We start from the raw sequence: 21,456 nt of genomic DNA, 5'->3' as shown, positions 1-21,456 counted from the left end.
TGCGTGAGCGTTCCAGAGTGGAGCATCTGTTTCTGTGACTCAGTCCTTCTCACACACTCACACTGCAGGGCCACAATCCAGAATCACATTGGATCCCAGCAGGGAAGTTCTGGAGCAGTAACACAGGGGTCAACACAACCTTCTACTACTGGGCCTATTCTTGTCCACCAGCCACCTCTCTATGTCTGATCTACTGTTGATGCCATTGTTATTTACCTGGGGACAAAGTCACTAAATGCCAGACTCGTGTGATGACTGAAGCTCTGAATGGATGTTGATTCCTATCAACTCAATAAATAAACATCACAACAACAAATCAAATTGTGTTTGTCACATGCGTCATAAGCAATAGGTGTACACTAACAGTGAAATGCTTACTTACCTTTTCTAACAATGCAGTTAAATAACTTTTTTATAGAAGTAGTGACACAAGGAATAAATGAAAAACATGGCTCTATACAGGGATGACCAGTACAGAGTCGATGTGCAGGAGTAGATACAGTTGAAGTCGGAAGTTTACATACACTTAGGTTGGAGTCATTAAAACTCTTTTTTCAACCAGTCCACACATTTCTTTTAAACAAACTATAGTTTTGGCAAGTCGGTTAGGACATCTACTTTGTACCTGACAAGTAATTTTTTCAACAATTGTTTACAGATTATTTCACTTATAATTCACTGTATCACAATTCCAGTGAGTCAGAAGTTTACATACACTAAGTTGACTGTGCCTTTAAACAGCTTGGAAAATTCCAGAAAACTTTGTCATGGCTTTAGAAGATTCTGATAGGCTAATTGACATCATTTTTGTCAATTGGAGGTGTACCTGTGGATGTATTTCAAGGCCTACCTCCAAACTCGGTGCCTCTGCTTGACATCATTGAAAAATCAAAGGAAATCAGCCAAGACCTCAGAAAAAGAATTGTAGACCTCCACAAGTCTGGTTCATCCTTGGGAGCAATTTCCAAATGCCTGAAGGTACCACGTTCATCTGTACAAACAATAGTACGCTAGTATAAACACCATGAGACCACGCAGCCATCATACTGCTCAGGGTGGGCGCGTTCTGTCTCCTAGAGATGAACGTACTTTGGTGTGCAAATCAATCCCAGAACAACAGCAAAAGACCTTGTGAAGATGCTGGAGGAAACGGGTACAAAAGTATCTATATCCACAGTAAAACGAGTCCTATGTCGACATAACCTGAAAAGCCGCTCAACAAGGAAGAAGCCACTGCTCCAAAACCACCAAGCCAGACTACAGTTTGCAACTGCACATGGGGACAAAGATCGTACTTTTTGGATAAATGTCCTCTGGTCTGATGAAACAGAAATAGAACTGTTTGGCCATAATGACCATCGTTATGTTTGGAGGAGAAAGGTGCAAGCTGAAGAACACCATCCCAACCGTGAAGCACGAGGGTGGCAGCATCATGTTGTGGGGGTGCTTTGCTGCAGGAGGGACTGGTGCACTTCACAAAATAGATGGCATCATGAGGAAGGAAAATGATGTGGACATATTGAAGCAACATCTCAAGACATCAGTTAGGAAGTTTAAGCTTGGTCGCAAATGGGTCTTTCAAATGGACAATGACCCCAAGCATACTTCCAAAGTTGTGGCAAATTGGCTTAAGTCAACAAAGTCAAGGTATTGGAGTGGCCATCACAAAGCCCTGACCTCAAACCCATAGACAAATTGTGGGCAGAACTGAGAAAGGATGTGCGAGCAAGAAGGCCTACAAACCTGACTCGGTTACACCAGCTCTGTCAGGAGGAATGGGCCACAAATTCACCCAACTTATTGTGGGAAGCTTGTGGAAGGCTACCTGAAACATTTGAACCAAGTTAAACAATTAAAAGGCAATGCTACCAAATACTAGAGTGTATGTAAACTTCTGACCCACTGGGAATGTGATGAAAGAAATAACAGCTGAAATAAATCATTCTCTCTACTATTATTCTGACATTTCACATTCTTAAAATAAAGTGGTGATTCTAACTGACCTAAGACAGGAATTGTGAAAAACTGAGTTTAAATGCATTTGGCTAAGGTATATGTAAACTTCCGACTTCAACTGTATGTACATATACAGTGCCTTGCGAAAGTATTCGGCCCCCTTGAACTTTGTGACCTTTTGCCACATTTCAGGCTTCAAACATAAAGATATAAAACTGTATTTTTTTGTGAAGAATCAACAACAAGTGGGACACAATTATGAAGTGGAACAACATTTATTGGATATTTCAAACTTTTTTAACAAAACAAAAACTGAAAAATTGGGCGTGCAAAATTATTCAGCCCCCTTAAATTAATACTTTGTAGCGCCACCTTTTGCTGTGATTACAGCTGTAAGTCGCTTGGGGTATGTCTCTATCAGTTTTGCACATCGAGAGACTGAAATTTTTCCCATTCCTCCTTGCAAAACAGCTCAAGCTCAGTGAGGTTGGATGGAGAGCATTTGTGAACAGCAGTTTTCAGTTCTTTCCACAGATTCTCGATTGGATTCAGGTCTGGACTTTGACTTGGCCATTCTAACACCTGGATATGTTTATTTTTGAACCATTCCATTGTAGATTTTGCTTTATGTTTTGGATCATTGTCTTGTTGGAAGACAAATCTCCGTCCCAGTCTCAGGTCTTTTGCAGACTCCATCAGGTTTTCTTCCAGAATGGTCCTGTATTTGGCTCCATCCATCTTCCCATCAATTTTAACCATCTTCCCTGTCCCTGCTGAAGAAAAGCAGGCCCAAACCATGATGCTGCCGCCACCATGTTTGACAGTGGGGATGGTGTGTTCAGGGTGATGAGCTGTGTTGCTTTTACGCCAAACATAACGTTTTGCATTGTTGCCAAAAAGTTCAATTTTGGTTTCATCTGACCAGAGCACCTTCTTCCACGTGTTTGGTGTGTCTCCCAGGTGGCTTGTGGCAAACTTTAAACAACACTTTTTATGGATATCTTTAAGAAATGGCTTTCTTCTTGCCACTCTTCCATAAAGGCCAGATTTGTGCAATATACGACTGATTGTTGTCCTATGGACAGAGTCTCCCACCTCAGCTGTAGATCTCTGCAATTCATCCAGAGTGATCATGGGCCTCTTGGCTGCATCTCTGATCAGTCTTCTCCTTGTATGAGCTGAAAGTTTAGAGGGACGGCCAGGTCTTGGTAGATTTGCAGTGGTCTGATACTCCTTCCATTTCAATATTATCGCTTGCAAAGAGCTCCTTGGGATGTTTAAAGCTTGGGAAATCTTTTTGTATCCAAATCCGGCTTTAAACTTCTTCACAACAGTATCTCGGACCTGCCTGGTGTGTTCCTTGTTCTTCATGATGCTCTCTGCGCTTTTAACGGACCTCTGAGACTATCACAGTGCAGGTGCATTTATACAGAGACTTGATTACACACAGGTGGATTGTATTTATCATCATTAGTCATTTAGGTCAACATTGGATCATTCAGAGATCCTCACTGAACTTCTGGAGAGAGTTTGCTGCACTGAAAGTAAAGGGGCTGAATAATTTTGCACGCCCAATTTTTCAGTTTTTGTTTTGTTAAAAAAGTTTGAAATATCCAATAAATGTCGTTCCACTTCATGATTGTGTCCCACTTGTTGTTGATTTTTCACAACAAAATACAGTTTTATATCTTTATGTTTGAAGCCTGAAATGTGGCAAAAGGTCGCAAAGTTCAAGGGGGCCAAATACTTTCGCAAGGCACTGTAGATAGGGGTAACGTGACTACGCAACAGGATGTGTAATAGACAGTAGCAGCAGCGTATGTGGTGAGTGTGAAAGTCTCTGTGTGTGTGAGTGGCGTCAGTATGCATGTGTGTGCGTGTTATACATGTGTGTATGGCTGTGTGGTTAGAGTCCAGTGTGTGTGCAGTGTCAGTACAGGAGAGTTAGTGCAAAAAAGTGTGTGTGTGTGTGTGTGTGTTGGGTTGTCAGGGTAAATATGTGTGGGTAGAGTCCAGTGTGTGTGTGTTGGGTTGTCAGTGTAAATATGTGTGGGTAGAGTACAGTGTGTGTTTGTTGGGTTGTCAGTGTAAATATGTGTGGGTAGAGTCCAGTGTGTGTGTGTTGGATTGTCAGTGTAAATATGTGTGGGTAGAGTCCAGTGTGTGTGTGTTGGGTTGTCAGTGTAAATATGTGTGGGTTGAGTCCAGTGTGTGTGTGTTGGGTTGTCAGTGTAAATATGTGTGGGTAGAGTCCAGTGTGTGTGTGTTGGGTTGTCAGTGTAAATATGTGTGGGTAGAGTCCACTGTGTGTTTGTTGGGTTGTCAGTGTAAATATGTGTGGGTAGAGTCCAATGTGTGTGTGTTGGGTTATCAGTGTAAATATGTGTGGGTAGAGTCCAGTGTGTGTGTGTGTGTTGGGTTGTCAGTGTAAATATGTGTGGGTAGAGTCCAGTGTGTGTGTGTTGGGTTGTCAGTGTAAATATGTGTGGGTAGAGTCCAGTGTGTGTGTGTGTCGGGTTGTCAGTGTAAATATGTGTGGGTAGAGTCCAGTGTGTGTGTGTTGGGTTGTCAGTGTAAATATGTGTGGGTAGAGTCCAGTGTGTGTGTGTCGGGTTGTCAGTGTAAATATGTGTGGGTAGAGTCCAGTGTGTGTGTGTCGGGTTGTCAGTGTAAATATGTGTGGGTAGAGTCCAGTGTGTGTGTGTCGGGTTGTCAGTGTAAATATGTGTGGGTAGAGTCCAGTGTGTGTGTGTGTCGGGTTGTCAGTGTAAATATGTGTGGGTAGAGTCCAGTGTGTGTGTGTGTCGGGTTGTCAGTGTAAATATGTGTGGGTAGAGTCCAGTGTGTGTGTGTTGGGTAGTCAGTGTAAATATGTGTGGGTAGAGTCCAGTGTGTGTGTGTGTGGGTCGGGTTGTCAGTGTAAATATGTGTGGGTAGAGTCCAGTGTGTGTGTGTGTCGGGTTGTCAGTGTAAATATGTGTGGGTAGAGTCCAGTGTGTGTGTGTGTCGGGTTGTCAGTGTAAATATGTGTGGGTAGAGTCCAGTGTGTGTGTGTGTCGGGTTGTCAGTGTAAATATGTGTGGGTAGAGTCCAGTGTGTGTGTGTTGGGTTGTCAGTGTAAATATGTGTGGGTAGAGTCCAGTGTGTGTGTGTGTGTGTCGGGTTGTCAGTGTAAATATGTGTGGGTAGAGTCCAGTGTGTGTGTGTTGGGTTGTCAGTGTAAATATGTGTGGGTAGAGTCCAGTGTGTGTGTGTTGGGTTGTCAGTGTAAATATGTGTGGGTAGAGTCCAGTGTGTGTGTGTGTTGGGTTGTCAGTGTAAATATGTGTGGGTAGAGTCCAGTGTGTGTGTGTTGGGTTGTCAGTGTAAATATGTGTGGGTAGAGTCCAGTGTGTGTGTGTTGGGTTGTCAGTGTAAATATGTGTGGGTAGAGTCCAGTGTGTGTGTGTGTGTGTCGGGTTGTCAGTGTAAATATGTGTGGGTAGAGTCCAGTGTGTGTGTGTGTCGGGTTGTCAGTGTAACTATGTGTGGGTAGAGTCCAGTGTGTGTGTGTCGGGTTGTCAGTGTAAATATGTGTGGGTAGAGTCCAGTGTGTGTGTGTCGGGTTGTCAGTGTAAATATGTGTGGGTAGAGTCCAGTGTGTGTGTGTGTCGGGTTGTCAGTGTAAATATGTGTGGGTAGAGTCCAGTGTGTGTGTGTTGGGTTGTCAGTGTAAATATGTGTGGGTAGAGTCCAGTGTGTGTGTGTTGGGTTGTCAGTGTAAATATGTGTGGGTAGAGTCCAGTGTGTGTGTGTTGGGTTGTCAGTGTAAATATGTGTGGGTAGAGTCCAGTGTGTGTGTGTTGGGTTGTCAGTGTAAATATGTGTGGGTAGAGTCCAGTGTGTGTGTGTTGGGTTGTCAGTGTAAATATGTGTGGGTAGAGTCCAGTGTGTGTGTGTTGGGTTGTCAGTGTAAATATGTGTGGGTAGAGTCCAGTGTGTGTGTGTGTTGGGTTGTCAGTGTAAATATGTGTGGGTATAGTCCAGCGTGTGTGTGTTGGGTTGTCAGTGTAAATATGTGTGGGTAGAGTCCAGCGTGTGTGTGTCGGGTTGTCAGTGTAAATATGTGTGGGTAGAGTCCAGTGTGTGTGTGTCGGGTTGTCAGTGTAAATATGTGTGGGTAGAGTCCAGTGTGTGTGTGTCGGGTTGTCAGTGTAAATATGTGTGGGTAGAGTCCAGTGTGTGTGTGTGTGTTGGGTTGTCAGTGTAAATATGTGTGGGTAGAGTCCAGTGTGTGTGTGTTGGGTTGTCAGTGTAAATATGTGTGGGTAGAGTCCAGTGTGTGTGTGTTGGGTTGTCAGTGTAAATATGTGCGGGTAGAGTCCAGTGTGTGTGTGTTGGGTTGTCAGTGTAAATATGTGTGGGTAGAGTCCAGTGTGTGTGCATAGAGTCAGTGCAAGAGAGTTAGTGCAAAAAAGGGTCAATGCAGGTAGTCCGTGTGTCCGTTTTACTAACTATTTAGCAGTCTTTTTTTAGCAGTCTTATGGCTTGGTAGTAGAAGCTTTTCAGGGTCCTGTTGGTTCCAGACTTGGGGTACTGGTACTTCTTGCTGTGGGGTAGCAGAGAGAACAGTCCGTGGCTTTTGGGCCTTCCTCTGACACCGTCTGGTATAGAGGTCCTGGATGGCAGGGAGCTCGGCCCCAATGATGTACTGGACCGTACACACTATCCTCTGTAGCGCCTTGCGGTCGGGTGCCTTGCAGTTGCCATAGCAAGCGGTGATGCAGCCAGTCAAGATGCTGTCAATGATGCAGCTGTGAGGATCTGAGGGCCCGTAACAAATCTTTTCAGCCTGCTGAGGGGGTAGAGGTGATGTAGTGCCCTCTTCCTCTTCATAACTTTATGTGTGTGTGTGGGCCATGATAATTCTTAAGTGATGTGGACACCGAGGAACTTGAAGCTCTGGACCAGCTCCAATACAGCCACGTTGATGTGGATGGGTTGAGCTCGGCCTTCTGTTTCCTGTAGTCCACGATCAGCTCCTTTGTCTTGCTGACATTGAGGGAGAGGTTGTTGTCCTGGCACCACACGGTCAGGTCTCTGACCTTCTCCCTATAGGCTGCCTCATCATCCTCTGTGATCAGTCCTACCACCAATGCCTTGTCAGTCAACTTGATGATGGTGTTGGAGTCGTGCATGGACACGCAGTCGTGAGTGAACAGGGAGTACAGGTGCCCCATGTTGAGGGTCAGCGTGGCGGATGTGTTTTTACCGCCTAGGGGCGGCCTGTCAGTAAGTCCAGGATCCAGTTTCAGAGGGAGGTGTTCAGTCCCAGGGTCTTGAGCTTGGTGATGTGCTTGCAGGGGACTATGTTGTTGAATGCTGAGGTGCAGTCAATGAACAGCATTCTTACATAGGTATTACTTTTTCCAGGTGGGTGAGGGTATTTTGGAGTGCAATAGAATTGCAATGAGGCAATTGCTTCATCTGTGGATCTGTTGGGGCGGTATGGAAACTGCAGTGGGTCCAGGTTGACCAGGCTTTCGAAGCATTTCATGGCTATAGATGTGAGTGCTGCGGGGTGATAGTCATTTAGGCTTTAACATTCTTGAGTACAGGGACTATGGTGGTCTGCTTGAAACAAGTTGGTACAGACCGGGTCGGGGTAGGTTGAAAAGTCTTAAATCACCTCGGCTACAGAGTGTGAAATCACACAGTTGTCCAGAACAGCTGGTGCACTCATGCATGGTTCAGTGTTCCTTGCCTCGCAGCGAGCATAAAAGGCATTTAGCATGTCTGGTAGACTTGTGACGCTGGGCAACACCTGGCTTGGTTTCCCTTTATAATCCTTGATAGTTTGCAAGCCTTGCCACATCCGTCAAGTGTCAGAGCCGGCGTAGCAGGATTCGATATTAGTCCTGTATTGATGCTTTGTCTGTTTAATGGCTCGTTTGAGGTCGTAGCGGGATGTCTCCTTGAAAGCGGCATCTCTAGCCTTTAGCTCAGTGTGGATGTTGTCTGTAAACCATGGCATCTGGTTGGGGTATGTGCGTACGATCACTGTGGGAACGACGTTGTCGATGGAATTATAATGAAGCTGGTGTGGTAAACTCCTCAATGTTATCATACGAATCCCAAAACACATTCCAGTCTGTGCTAGAAAAACAGTCCTGTAGCTTAGCATCTGCTTCGTAGGAACACTTCTGTATTGAGGGTGTCATTGGTACTTCCTGTTTGAGTTTTTGCTTGTAAGCAGGAGGTTATGGTCTGATTTGCCAAATGGAGGGTAAGGGGGGGCTTGTATGCATTTTTGTGTGTGGTGTAAAAGTGATATAGAGTTTTGTTGCCTCTAGTTGCACAGCTGACATGCTGGTAAAAATGATTTCAGTATTCCTGCGTTAAAATCCCCCCTTATGGCCCTATACAGCCCGTTGATTGCAGTCTTAGTGCCAGCATCGGTTTGTGGTGGTAAATAGGCAGCAACAAAACATATAAATGAAAACTCTCTTGGTAAATAGTATGGGCTATAGTTTATCATGAGGTACTTTAATTCAGGCAAGCAAAAACTCGAGACTTCCTTAACATTACAGATTGTGCACCGGCTGTTGTTAACAAAGAGACTACGCCCTTCGTCTTACCCGAGTCAGCCGTCCGGTCTTGACGATGCATAGAACAACCAGCAAGATGTATACTTTCCATGTCGTTCAGCCGCGACACAGAGAAACACCAAATATTACAATTTTTCAGGTCCCGTTGATAGCATAGGCTCGAACGGAGCCCATCCAGTTTGTTCTCCAGTGACTGTACGTTCGCCAACAGAACAGAGGGCAATGGTGGTCTATTTGCTCTCCAACGTAGTCTCGTCAGGATACCGCCTGCCTCTCCTTGGGCCTGGTCCGGAGTAAGCACAACATCCAGAGCTGCCGGCTCGTTGAAGTAGAAATGTTGATCCAGATGGTGGTTAGTGATCACTGTTCTGATGTCCAGAACATGTTTTCAGTCATAGGAATGATGGCGGAGACATTATGTACAAAAAAAAGTTAAGATCAGAGTAAAAAGACCACATGAAATAGGTCAGGAGCCCTAAGATGGTAACAAGAACAGTCCAATAACACCAGCCTTAACACATAACAACAACACAGTCCAATAACACCAGCCTTAACACATAACAACAACACAGTCCAATAACACCAGCCTTAATACATAACAACAACACAGTCCAATAACACCAGCCTTAACACATAACAACAACACAGTCCAATAACACCAGCCTTAACACATAACAACAACACAGTCCAATAACACCAGCCTTAACACATAACAACAACACAGTCCAATAACACCAGCCTTAACACATAACAACAACACAGTCCAATAACACCAGCCTTAACACATAACAACAACACAGTCCAATAACACCAGCCTTAACACATAACAACAACACAGTCCAATAACACCAGCCTTAACACATAACAACAACACAGTCCAATAACACCAGCCTTAACACATAACAACAACACAGTCCAATAACACCAGCCTTAACACATAACAACAACACAGTCCAATAACACCAGCCTTAACACATAACAACAACACAGTCCAATAACACCAGCCTTAACACATAACAACAACACAGTCCAATAACACCAGCCTTAACACATAACACAGTCCAATAACACCAGCCTTAACACATAACACAGTCCAATAACACCAGCCTTAACACATAACAACAACACAGTCCAATAACACCAGCCTTAACACATAACAACAACACAGTCCAATAACACCAGCCTTAACACATAACAACAACACAATCCAATAACACCAGCCTTAACACATAACAACACAGTCCAATAACACCAGCCTTAACACATAACAACAACACAGTCCAATAACACCAGCCTTAACACATAACAACAACACAGTCCAATAACACCAGCCTTAACACATAACAACAACACAGTCCAATAACACCAGCCTTAACACATAACAACAACACAGTCCAATAACACCAGCCTTAACACATAACAACAACACAGTCCAATAACACCAGCCTTAACACATAACAACAACACAGTCCAATAACACCAGCCTTAACACATAACAACAACACAGTCCAATAACACCAGCCTTAACACATAACAACAACACAGTCCAATAACACCAGCCTTAACACATAACAACAACACAGTCCAATAACACCAGCCTTAACACATAACAACAACACAGTCCAATAACACCAGCCTTAACACATAACAACAACACAGTCCAATAACACCAGCCTTAACACATAACAACAACACAGTCCAATAACACCAGCCTTAACACATAACAACAACACAGTCCAATAACACCAGCCTTAACACATAACAACAACACAGTCCAATAACACCAGCCTTAACACATAACAACAACACAGTCCAATAACACCAGCCTTAACACATAACAACAACACAGTCCAATAACACCAGCCTTAACACATAACAACAACACAGTCCAATAACACCAGCCTTAACACACAACACAGTCCAATAACACCAGCCTTAACACATAACAACAACACAGTCCAATAACACCAGCCTTAACACATAACAACAACACAGTCCAATAACACCAGCCTTAACACATAACAACAACACAGTCCAATAACACCAGCCTTAACACATAACAACAACACAGTCCAATAACACCAGCCTTAACACATAACAACAACACAGTCCAATAACACCAGCCTTAACACATAACAACAACACAGTCCAATAACACCAGCCTTAACACATAACAACAACACAGTCCAATAACACCAGCCTTAACACATAACAACAACACAGTCCAATAACACCAGCCTTAACACATAACAACAACACAGTCCAATAACACCAGCCTTAACACATAACAACAACACCAGTCCAATAACACCAGCCTTAACACATAACAACAACACAGTCCAATAACACCAGCCTTAACACATAACAACAACACAGTCCAATAACACCAGCCTTAACACATAACAACAACACAGTCCAATAACACCAGCCTTAACACATAACAACAACACAGTCCAATAACACCAGCCTTAACACATAACAACAACACAGTCCAATAACACCAGCCTTAACACATAACAACAACACAGTCCAATAACACCAGCCTTAACACATAACAACAACACAGTCCAATAACACCAGCCTTAACACATAACAACAACACAGTCCAATAACACCAGCCTTAACACATAACAACAACACAGTCCAATAACACCAGCCTTAACACATAACAACAACACAGTCCAATAACACCAGCCTTAACACATAACAACAACACAGTCCAATAACACCAGCCTTAACACATAACAACAACACAGTCCAATAACACCAGCCTTAACACATAACAACAACACAGTCCAATAACACCAGCCTTAACACATAACAACAACACAGTCCAATAACACCAGCCTTAACACATAACAACAACACAGTCCAATAACACCAGCCTTAACACATAACAACAACACAGTCCAATAACACCAGCCTTAACACATAACAACAACACAGTCCAATAACACCAGCCTTAACACATAACAACAACACAGTCCAATAACACCAGCCTTAATACATAACAACAACACAGTCCAATAACACCAGCCTTAACACATAACAACAACACAGTCCAATAACACCAGCCTTAACACATAACAACAACACAGTCCAATAACACCAGCCTTAACACATAACAACAACACAGTCCAATAACACCAGCCTTAACACATCCAATAACAGTCCAATAACACCAGCCTTAACACATAACACAGTCCAATAACACCAGCCTTAACACATAACAACAACACAGTCCAATAACACCAGCCTTAACACATAACAACAACACAGTCCAATAACACCAGCCTTAACACATAACAACAACACAGTCCAATAACACCAGCCTTAACACATAACAACACAGTCCAATAACACCAGCCTTAACACATAACAACACAGTCCAATAACACCAGCCTTAACACATAACAACAACACAGTCCAATAACACCAGCCTTAAACACATAACAACAACACAGTCCAATAACACCAGCCTTAACACATAACAACAACACAGTCCAATAACACCAGCCTTAATACATAACAACAACACAGTCCAATAACACCAGCCTTAACACATAACACAGTCCAAAACACCAGCCGTAACACATAACAACACAGTCCAATAACACCAGCCTTAACACATAACACAGTCCAATAACACCAGCCTTAACACATAACACAGTCCAAAACACCAGCCTTAACACATAACAAACAACACAGTCCAAAACACCAGCACAAAGAAAATAGCCCATAAAGTACCCTCCTTCCAAACACAACCTTACTTGACTTCAGAAATACACACATTATTCCAGTAAGACATGCTGAGAATTATAAACACAATACCCACTGACACACACGATGCAGGTATGCACACACACACAAACTAAACACACAGATTCCCACTATCAAAACAAGTCTATACACCCAAACGCATAGATTGGTAACTAAGGACAGAAAAACCTAGGAGAATAACAATCCAGCCTCGAGGTCACTGAATCAAATAAATTAAACACGTGTCTGTGAGGACGTCTCAGTCATATTTCTGTGTAAGGGATCTTCCAATAAGGTTCTCTATCTACTAGCGCCATCTAGTGACTGACAATGGATATGTTTCAGTTACTACACAGCAGAATGAGAGCAGAGTGAGAACATAATATGAACCAGACTGGTTACATTACATGGACCTTGCTATCCAAGTAGCCAAAAAAAGCACCACTGATTACTGATCCAACTACAGAAACTAGAAGATAACTCCGTTTTAGGCAGACAGGGACACAGAGCTACAAAGCAATAGGGGGTTGTTGTTGGGAAGAGTGCGGAGCGAGAGGGTGAGCTGTACTCTGTACTGCCTTGGTCACTGTTGCCGCGTGTGACTAGGAGAATCTGTCAGAGAAATTACCATGACCTGAACACACACAAACACACACCAGTGTAACTTGACACCTCGCTGGCTGACCTCTGGAATGGACTCAGTCTGCCTTGACCTTCTGAGAGCACCACGGGCACACAGTCCGGTCTGACCACATTCCAGGGGTGTGGCAGAAGAGAGTTAAAGACAGAGGCACTGCAGAACAGCACAACCAGGCAGCAATAGGTACAGACAGGCAGAACAAAATCAAACATGTGTAGTAGCCATTGTTTTATTAAGTTTCCAAATACAAAAAAACTTTAGTCTCAAGCCCAAACATGTGTCACTGGACACAAACAGGACACTGTACATACATACCTGTCACATCTTATATAATTGTGGATAAATAACTGTGACATATTAAAAGTTGCATAAATAACCTTCAAGTATTCAGCCAGCGTCCAGACAGAGCCACCTTCAGCTTTACATTCTCTCCTCTCCTAAATATACACCACCACGAGATATACAACCTCATATGATGCACACCCTTCATCTGACCTATACAAGCCTAGAACCACACCATGGTTAGTGTCCTGCCAACAGCGACTCAGTCTGTCTCTGTTTTAGTCACTTCTGGAGGTTTGGCATGAACATGACAGGAGATGGTTACAGTTCAATTCCTAATTCCATGGTTACCTCAGACAGAGATCTGACACCAGGCTAGCAATGATACACTGTTAAAAACTAAACTTTTTAAAAACATGTTTGATAGAATACCCACCATGTAAGCATGATGACGTTAGTATACCATATCCCTCCCCCGTATGAGAGTATAATTGTCAAAAAACACGAGAGGTTCAACCACTATGTTTCTTTGAAACATGTATACTCTGCAACCCTAAAACAATAAACGTCTGATCACACACCCCTCTCTCTCTCCTCTACAGAATACCACCACTCCTTCAGTCTGCTGTAGAATCTCTCAGACACACTCAGCGCATAACAAACCTGATTCCTGTGGGTGAGTAGTTGTGATAGAGGTGTTAGTGCTGGATCTAAAGCCTGCACACTACGTAGCTCTACTGGTTCCTATCTTAGTGACGCCGTCTGTCTCAGAGCAATAACATCTGCTTTATAGACACAGGCAGTTATTCCTCTCGAAGGTTGACAAAATAGTCAATGTTTGAAATCAGATTAAAAACATTTTAAATAAACATTATTCAAAATATAAGATAACAAGAAGTGTGCCGGGGGCTCTTGGCTGTCCGTCTGTAACAAGTATAAAGGACACTGATCCATCCAATGACAGAACACAGACAGACAGAGCCCTACTATGTAACAGCAGAGCCATGCGGTAGAGCCAGGATGGAGGCCAGTTGCAGCTCTAGAGCAAGACAGATGCTGCAACTGCACAGCACAGAATCTGTGATATGAAAGAGGGAGGGATGTTTGTAGAGGAGTAGACAGGCCAGATTGAACAAACACAAAGGCTGCCACCGTATCATTACCTCAATGCTCAGACAACATAGTTATAAAGCAGCAAACTCTTTAGGCACAAATGAAAGTTTCCTATGGGCAGAGACTGTGACAGAGCAGAGAAGCAGAATGCTGTAGAGAGGTTGATCAAATATCCTTTAAAAAGCTTCATACACACACAAGACTCAGAAAAGAGCCAACTTGTGATCAGTATCAGCAAGCATTTCAACAATCCACATGACCAGGACTGTGTGCTCACATGTGCACATACTGTACACACACCTCTTCAATAACAATCCTAAAATAAGGAGTCCGAAGGTAGGCAGTCCTCCCTCTGCAGGGTTAGTCCATTAACAGTATGTTTTGTGTGCGTTTGGTAAAATAAAGATTAGAGCTTAACCATGTAGCAAGACCCAGTCCTCACATCAGTGTTTTTCCTCCTAGAAAGTAAACTTCCTGTTCATGTCCACGTTCCCCTCTGATAGGCTGAGCTGGCTCAGGACTCCCCCCTTGGCGCTGGTGTCCAACCACGTGGGGTTGAACTGTGTGATGATGATGGTGATGTCATCGCGGTACATGCGGGCCAGTTCCTCAGGCAGAGACAGCATCTTGGACAGCGTCTCGTGGTCCACTGCTCCAAACTCATTGTTGCCCACCGCGTGGCGAATCAGGTGGGTGGCAGCGTTCTGGTCCTGGAACGCTAAGGAGGCACGGGCCTTCCTCTCAGCCAGCAGCCCCTGCATCTGTCCCAGGGTGACATGGTAACCCCCCACGGTGAGGGGCTGGCGCTGGTGGACCCCCGTTAGATACTCCCCTACGATCCGGACCACCTCTTGTCGATGGAGCGTCTCCCACAGCCCGTCTGTACCCAGCACCTGCGGGAGGAGGGACAAAGACCTGTAGTTAACAAAATGAAACTTCTAACTACATAACTTCAGATTTAGGTATGTTTTAATGGAGCACAATGCAAGTTTCTGTTCAAGAAAAGACAACAAAGCCTTATCAATCAATCAATGAAATCATGAATTGGTCCATCAGTCAATTGACCAATCCTTTGTCTCTCACCAGGAAGCGGTCCTGAGGTCGGAGGCGGTGGTGTGTGATCTCAGGCTCGGCCGTGAGGTAGGGAGGGGTGTGGTAATTGGGGGGGATGAACTTGGTGTGTTCATTGTCATGGAGCTGGTCTGGTCCTGACTCCAACACACCTCGCTGCAAGTCAATGCTCCACTTGAACTTCACATCTCCAAACGCACGGAACGGCATCAGCAGGCCCAACAACCGGTCCTGGCAGAGGGAGAGAAAGAGATAGAGGATATATGTTGGTTTTTACTTTATGTTTAACTGACCTGCTGTGCCACTGTTCTCTCTGTATGTGTAACGGTACTGACCTGCTGTGCCACTGTTCTCTCTGTATGTGTAACGGTACTGACCTGCTGTGCCACTGTTCTCTCTGTATGTGTAACGGTACTGACCTGCTGTGCCACCATTCTCTCTGTATGTGTAACGGTACTGACCTGCTGTGCCACCATTCTCTCTGTATGTGTAACGGTACTGACCTGCTGTGCCACCGGTCTCTCTGTATGTGTAACGGTACTGACCTGCTGTGCCACCGTTCTCTCTGTATGTGTAACCTGTGCCACCATTCTCTCTGTATGTGTAACGGTACTGACCTGCTGTGCCACTGTTCTCTCTGTATGTGTAATGGTACTGACCTGCTGTGCCACCATTCTCTCTGTATGTGTAACGGTACTGACCTGCTGTGCCACCATTCTCTCTGTATGTGTAACGGTACTGACCTGCTGTGCCACCGGTCTCTCTGTATGTGTAACGGTACTGACCTGCTGTGCCACCATTCTCTCTGTATGTGTAACGGTACTGACCTGCTGTGCCACCGGTCTCTCTGTATGTGTAACGGTACTGACCTGCTGTGCCACCGTTCTCTCTGTATGTGTAACGGTGCTGTGCCACCATTCTCTCTGTATGTGTAACGGTACTGACCTGCTGTGCCACTGTTCTCTCTGTATGTGTAATGGTACTGACCTGCTGTGCCACTGTTCTCTCTGTATGTGTAACGGTACTGACCTGCTGTGCCACCATTCTCTCTGTATGTGTAACGGTACTGACCTGCTGTGCCACCGGTCTCTCTGTATGTGTAACGGTACTGACATGCTGTGCCACCGTTCTCTCTGTATGTGTAACGGTACTGACCTGCTGTGCCACTGTTCTCTCTGTATGTGTAACGGTACTGACCTGCTGTGCCACTGTTCTCTCTGTATGTGTAACGGTACTGACCTGCTGTGCCACCGTTCTCTCTGTATGTGTAACGGTACTGACCTGCTGTGCCACTGTTCTCTCTGTATGTGTAACGGTACTGACCTGCTGTGCCACTGTTCTCTGTATGTGTAACAGTACTGACCTGCTGTGCCACTGTTCTCTCTGTATGTGTAACGGTACTGACCTGCTGTGCCACTGTTCTCTCTGGATGTGTAACGGTACTGACCTGCTGTGCCACCGTTCTCTGTATGTGTAACGGTACTGACCTGCTGTGCCACTGTTCTCTCTGGATGTGTAACGGTACTGACCTGCTGTGCCACCATTCTCTCTGTATGTGTAACGGTACTGACCTGCTGTGCCACTGTTCTCTCTGTATGTGTAACGGTACTGACCTGCTGTGCCACTGTTCTCTCTGTATGTGTAACGGTACTGACCTGCTGTGCCACCGGTCTCTCTGTATGTGTAACGGTACTGACCTGCTGTGCCACCATTCTCTCTGTATGTGTAACGGTACTGACCTGCTGTGCCACTGTTCTCTCTGTATGTGTAACGGTACTGACCTGCTGTGCCACTGTTCTCTCTGTATGTGTAACGGTACTGACCTGCTGTGCCACCGTTCTCTCTGTATGTGTAACGGTACTGACCTGCTGTGCCACTGTTCTCTCTGGATGTGTAACGGTACTGACCTGTCGTACAACAGTCTTCTTCTCAGAGGGGGGGTGCTCCCCCTGGATGCGGGCCACCTCGTTCTCATTCTGGGCGTTGTGGTCGTTGGAGAGCGTGTGAGCGCTGAATGAGCCGTCCTCCTCCTGGACCCCCAGCACCGCTCGGCCGTCGCCCGTGTTCGCTACATACCTACACAACCACAGTCAGAGGATTCAGACACTCAGTCAGAGCAGGCAGATGGAGACCTGGCAGTACTTATGGGAGCCAACAGAGAGAGATCCGTGGCTGTGGACTAGAGTACGTACAGGTCGGATCCATCGATGTGAGCTACGCAGGCAGTCGCTCCAGAGAAGGCCACTCTCAGAACCCAGTAGTGGAGGAAGGAATTGGCGTCTCCCACCTGGACAACACAACATAGGGATCAGCAGTACACATTTCTACCCAGTGCTGGATACTATGGTAACACAGAGACATCGATGGACAGAGGATAGAAGTCAAGGGGATAGAACACAGTCTCTCACCTGAGCCTCCAGAGACAGGTCACTGTCCAGTCTCTTAAAGGCACTCAGCAACGCCTCTCTGGGCCCTAGGCTCTCCCCTGGACTGGGAACACAATCACATACAATCAACTCCAACACTGAATAATGACCCATGTTTAATAACATTACTGATGCATCCTTATTACCCCATGACTGTTGAGGTCTATGACTTGCTGTGTGTGTTTGTATGTGTGTACCTGATGAGGTTTATGAGTTCCTGTGTGTGTGTGTACCTGCTGAGGTCTATGAGTTCATGTGAGTGTTTGTGTGTGTGTACCTGCTGAAGTCTATGAGTTCCTGTGTGTGTGTTTGTACCTGCTGAGGTCTATGAGTTTATGTGTGTGTGTGTGTGTGTGTGTGTGTACCTGCTGAGGTCTATGAGTTCCTGCCAGTAGGTTCTGAGGCTGTTGAAGTACATAGTCTGTGCCTCCCTGGTGAAGAAGTCGTTGGGGTGTTTGTGCCACTGCAGGATGGGGCTGAGGGGTCTGCCTGCCTCTACTGCAGCCTCCAGCTCACACAGGGTCTCATGGGGCATCAAGGACATGGCTACGTAGTAGAACAACCTCTCACTCAGCGCCTGAGAAACAGACAGGTAGATGTTTTACTGCACATTAAAACTAACTCGCAGATTATACACAATGACAGCAGAAACTTTACCTGTGCACAGGCACAGCCCGCATGGCCATCGAACACTCCCAGCAGCATCCCCCGCGTCTGCAGACAGGTGGCAGCGCTGCGCCGGTCCTCGATGGGTGCGTTGGCAGGCAGCTGGTTACTGTCGAACCCCATCACCGACGACACATTCTTACCATCAAACTCTGGAACCTAGAACCAAAGCACACAATCATATTCTTATGGGCTCAGCGCAATCGTGAAGCTGTACTCATTGTGTGTAAATGTGTGCATCGACCGCCCCTACCTTGAAGCTGTACTCATTGTGTGTAAATGTGTGTATCGACCGCCCCTACCTTGAAGCTGTATTCATTGTGTGTAAATGTGTGTATCGACCGCCCCTACCGTGAAGCTGTACTCATTGTGTGTAAATGTGTGTATCGACTGCCCCTACCTTGAAGCTGTACTCATTGTGTGTATCGACCGCCCCTACCTTGAAGCTGTACTCGTTGTGTGTAAATGTGTGTATCGACTGCCCCTACCTTGAAGCTGTACTCGTTGTGTGTAAATGTGTGTATCGACCGCCCCTACCTTGAAGCTGTACTCGTTGTGTGTATCGACCGCCCCTACCTTGAAGCTGTACTCATTGTATGTAAATGTGTGTATCGACCGCCCCTACCTTGAAGCTGTACTCATTGTATGTAAATGTGTGTATCGACCGCCCCTACCTTGAAGGTGTACTCGTTGTGTGTAAATGTGTGTATCGTCCGCCCCTACCTTGAAGCTGTACTCATTGTATGTAAATGTGTGTATCGACCGCCCCTACCTTGAAGGTGTACTCGTTGTGTGTAAATGTGTGCATCGTCCGCCCCTACCTTGAAGCTGTACTCGTTGTGTGTAAATGTGTGTATCGACCGCCCCTACCTTGAAGGTGTACTCGTTATGTGTAAATGGGTGCATCGTCCGCCCCTACCTTGAAGCTGTACTCGTTGGCCTTGAGGATTGAGTTGACCTGTGGGGGGGTGAGATTGTAGCTGTGGAGGTCAGGGCTCCTCCTATAGCCACGCACGGGCATGGCTGTCGGCCATATGGGGTGGGGCTGCGACGAGGTGGGCCGGTGGGAGGTGGGGCAGCAGGGGAGCTGGCGTTGGCATGGGAACAGGGAGGAACCCCAGAGCTTCGTCCGAGGGAAGCCTCGGAACAGCTGTGATGTCACGGGCATGGTGGCTCGCTCTGGGTGCATACACTCTCAGAGCACTGCCACACACACACACACACACACACACACACTCTCTCAGAGCAGCGCCAACACACACACACCTACGGTAGACACCAGGAACTGTGAGCTATGGGCAAAAATGCAGCTTGTATCATCTGTATAATTCAGTCACAACCACAGCTGACTATGGCATTTTGATTGTGTACACACCTCTCCTTCAGTCAGTGTACATAAATTACTGACACGTAGTAACAGAGCTCTCGACAAAGGTACCATTACAGACCAATACAAACAAAAGTGACATGCAAATAACATAACGGATCAAGACAAGCAGTTCTATCTTCCAACTGTATTTATTTGGATTGTGTGGTGAATAAGGGAGCTGGAACCAGTGACTTTGCTACAAGGAAACCTCCTGTGCAATAAAGGTCTGAGCCTCTTGGCAGAGGCTTTATTATGCACTCCAACAATGGAACACTGCATTCCAGTACTAGCAGACTAGTGTGAGAGACTGGCACTAGGTTGCCAGGCTGTGTTACTCCATAAAATAGCCTTGCCCCTCTACAGGGGTCAGCCACCACTAGTTTTCTGACAGACTATATATAGTCCTGTGAAGCAGCTCTGACATTTGCTCACTCCTGAAACCCCAATCTTGTCCTACTGAACTAGATTCTCTCTAACGGCATAGGCTATCCCTCTCTCTGCCCTTTCCGCCTCCTCGATTAGGACCCCAGGGAGAGGAACTACTGTTATTGTAACAGCTAATGGGGATCCTAATAAAACATGAACAAACACAATAATTACACTATAATTAAAGGGGCAATCAGCAGTTGCTAAATTAATGATATGGACCCATCGATTCTTGAAGAATAAAATGTAGAAAAGCCTCGATCTTAGTTCAACTGCCACACTCCATCAGAACCCAAAATAAAAGCTTGTTTACCTTCAATGTTTGTAAAGAAACACTATATAGCCTCAAAACATGGTTAAAACTATTGTTTTGATATAATGGATGGTCAGTCCTTGCATCCATAGCTCTGTCTATGAATTTGAGAGTAGATACATTTCTCCAGCCCTATCCCTCAGCTTTTTACCGAAACAGGGTCCGCGATTTCGCGTTCTGATTGACGCTTTAATCTAGCTATTTGTAGCGAAGGGGCAATGCGTGCAGCTGCTCTGGTCGGTCGAAAGAGACCCAGGCACGGCTGAAATACACGGAACCACCGGTACTAGTTGAAATACCGCTCAAACCTCCAGTCTATGACCAGTGACCACGGCCTATCCCTGGCTAGGCCTGACTGCTACAGATTTGCCATATTGTTTACAGTACAGAGTCAGTTTTCTTTGTACTTAGATGAAATCGACATCAATATTTTCAGAGTTCCCAATAGAGAATAATCCCAAATACAAGCATAATTAAAGCCAGCACATTGTTATGTATTAATTTGATGGGCCGACAAAAGTCTACTCTACTGCTGGGTAGTAACGTTGGCTAGCGATGATCTAGCTATGCGTCACCGGAAACCAGTTTAAAACACCACTCCTCCTTCAGTCCTTGTACATTACGGTCACGGTAACAAAGCTCACAACATATAACAGAAGTTAGTTATCAATGCATTAACACATACTGCACAAAAGTAACATGCCAAACACATTTATCTAGCCACCGACCTTATTCTCAGAGTTTACTATTTCGTTTTCCTACGCTACCCACCCTCCTGCATCTCTCTCCAGCTTACAACATACTAAACGCTGATTGGCTCACCTCTCTGACAGATCTGACTGGCTTGT

At 45.3% G+C, this 21,456-nt stretch overlaps 1 protein-coding gene and 2 long non-coding RNA genes across 7 annotated transcripts; all 3 read right to left on the bottom strand.

The window, feature by feature from the left end:
* Positions 1-13,157: 13,157 nt before the first annotated feature.
* LOC118376525 (pyruvate dehydrogenase [acetyl-transferring]-phosphatase 1, mitochondrial) lies at positions 13,158-21,409 on the bottom strand. The gene is made up of 8 exons (XM_052514944.1): positions 19,420-21,409; positions 18,492-18,659; positions 18,200-18,411; positions 17,817-17,898; positions 17,601-17,695; positions 17,316-17,484; positions 15,421-15,639; positions 13,158-15,230 (listed from the first exon to the last, which is right to left on the bottom strand). The coding sequence occupies exons 1-8, from the start codon at positions 19,687-19,689 to the stop codon at positions 14,796-14,798; spliced, it is 1,650 nt and encodes a 549-aa protein (XP_052370904.1). The 5' UTR covers positions 19,690-21,409; the 3' UTR covers positions 13,158-14,795.
* LOC127928041 (uncharacterized) lies at positions 16,105-17,300 on the bottom strand. Its single transcript, XR_008130095.1, has 3 exons — positions 17,064-17,300; positions 16,564-16,979; positions 16,105-16,235 (listed from the first exon to the last, which is right to left on the bottom strand). It is a non-coding gene; the product is annotated as an uncharacterized LOC127928041 (long non-coding RNA).
* LOC127928039 (uncharacterized) lies at positions 18,748-19,406 on the bottom strand. Of its 5 annotated transcripts, XR_008130091.1 has the most exons (4): positions 19,175-19,264; positions 18,989-19,037; positions 18,852-18,900; positions 18,748-18,802 (listed from the first exon to the last, which is right to left on the bottom strand). It is a non-coding gene; the product is annotated as an uncharacterized LOC127928039 (long non-coding RNA). The 5 variants fall into 5 exon arrangements; XR_008130093.1 differs by lacking the exon at positions 18,852-18,900 and having other exon boundaries at positions 18,940-19,037; XR_008130092.1 differs by lacking the exons at positions 18,852-18,900; positions 19,175-19,264 and adding an exon at positions 19,322-19,406 and having other exon boundaries at positions 18,755-18,802; positions 18,901-19,037.
* Positions 21,410-21,456: the final 47 nt, after the last annotated feature.

This window comes from Oncorhynchus keta, unplaced genomic scaffold (genome assembly GCF_023373465.1).
Source record: "Oncorhynchus keta strain PuntledgeMale-10-30-2019 unplaced genomic scaffold, Oket_V2 Un_scaffold_20222_pilon_pilon, whole genome shotgun sequence".
Classification (NCBI taxonomy): domain Eukaryota; kingdom Metazoa; phylum Chordata; class Actinopteri; order Salmoniformes; family Salmonidae; genus Oncorhynchus; species Oncorhynchus keta.
The sequence above is the reverse complement of the archived record's forward strand: the minus strand, read 5'-3'. Positions and strand labels throughout refer to the sequence as shown.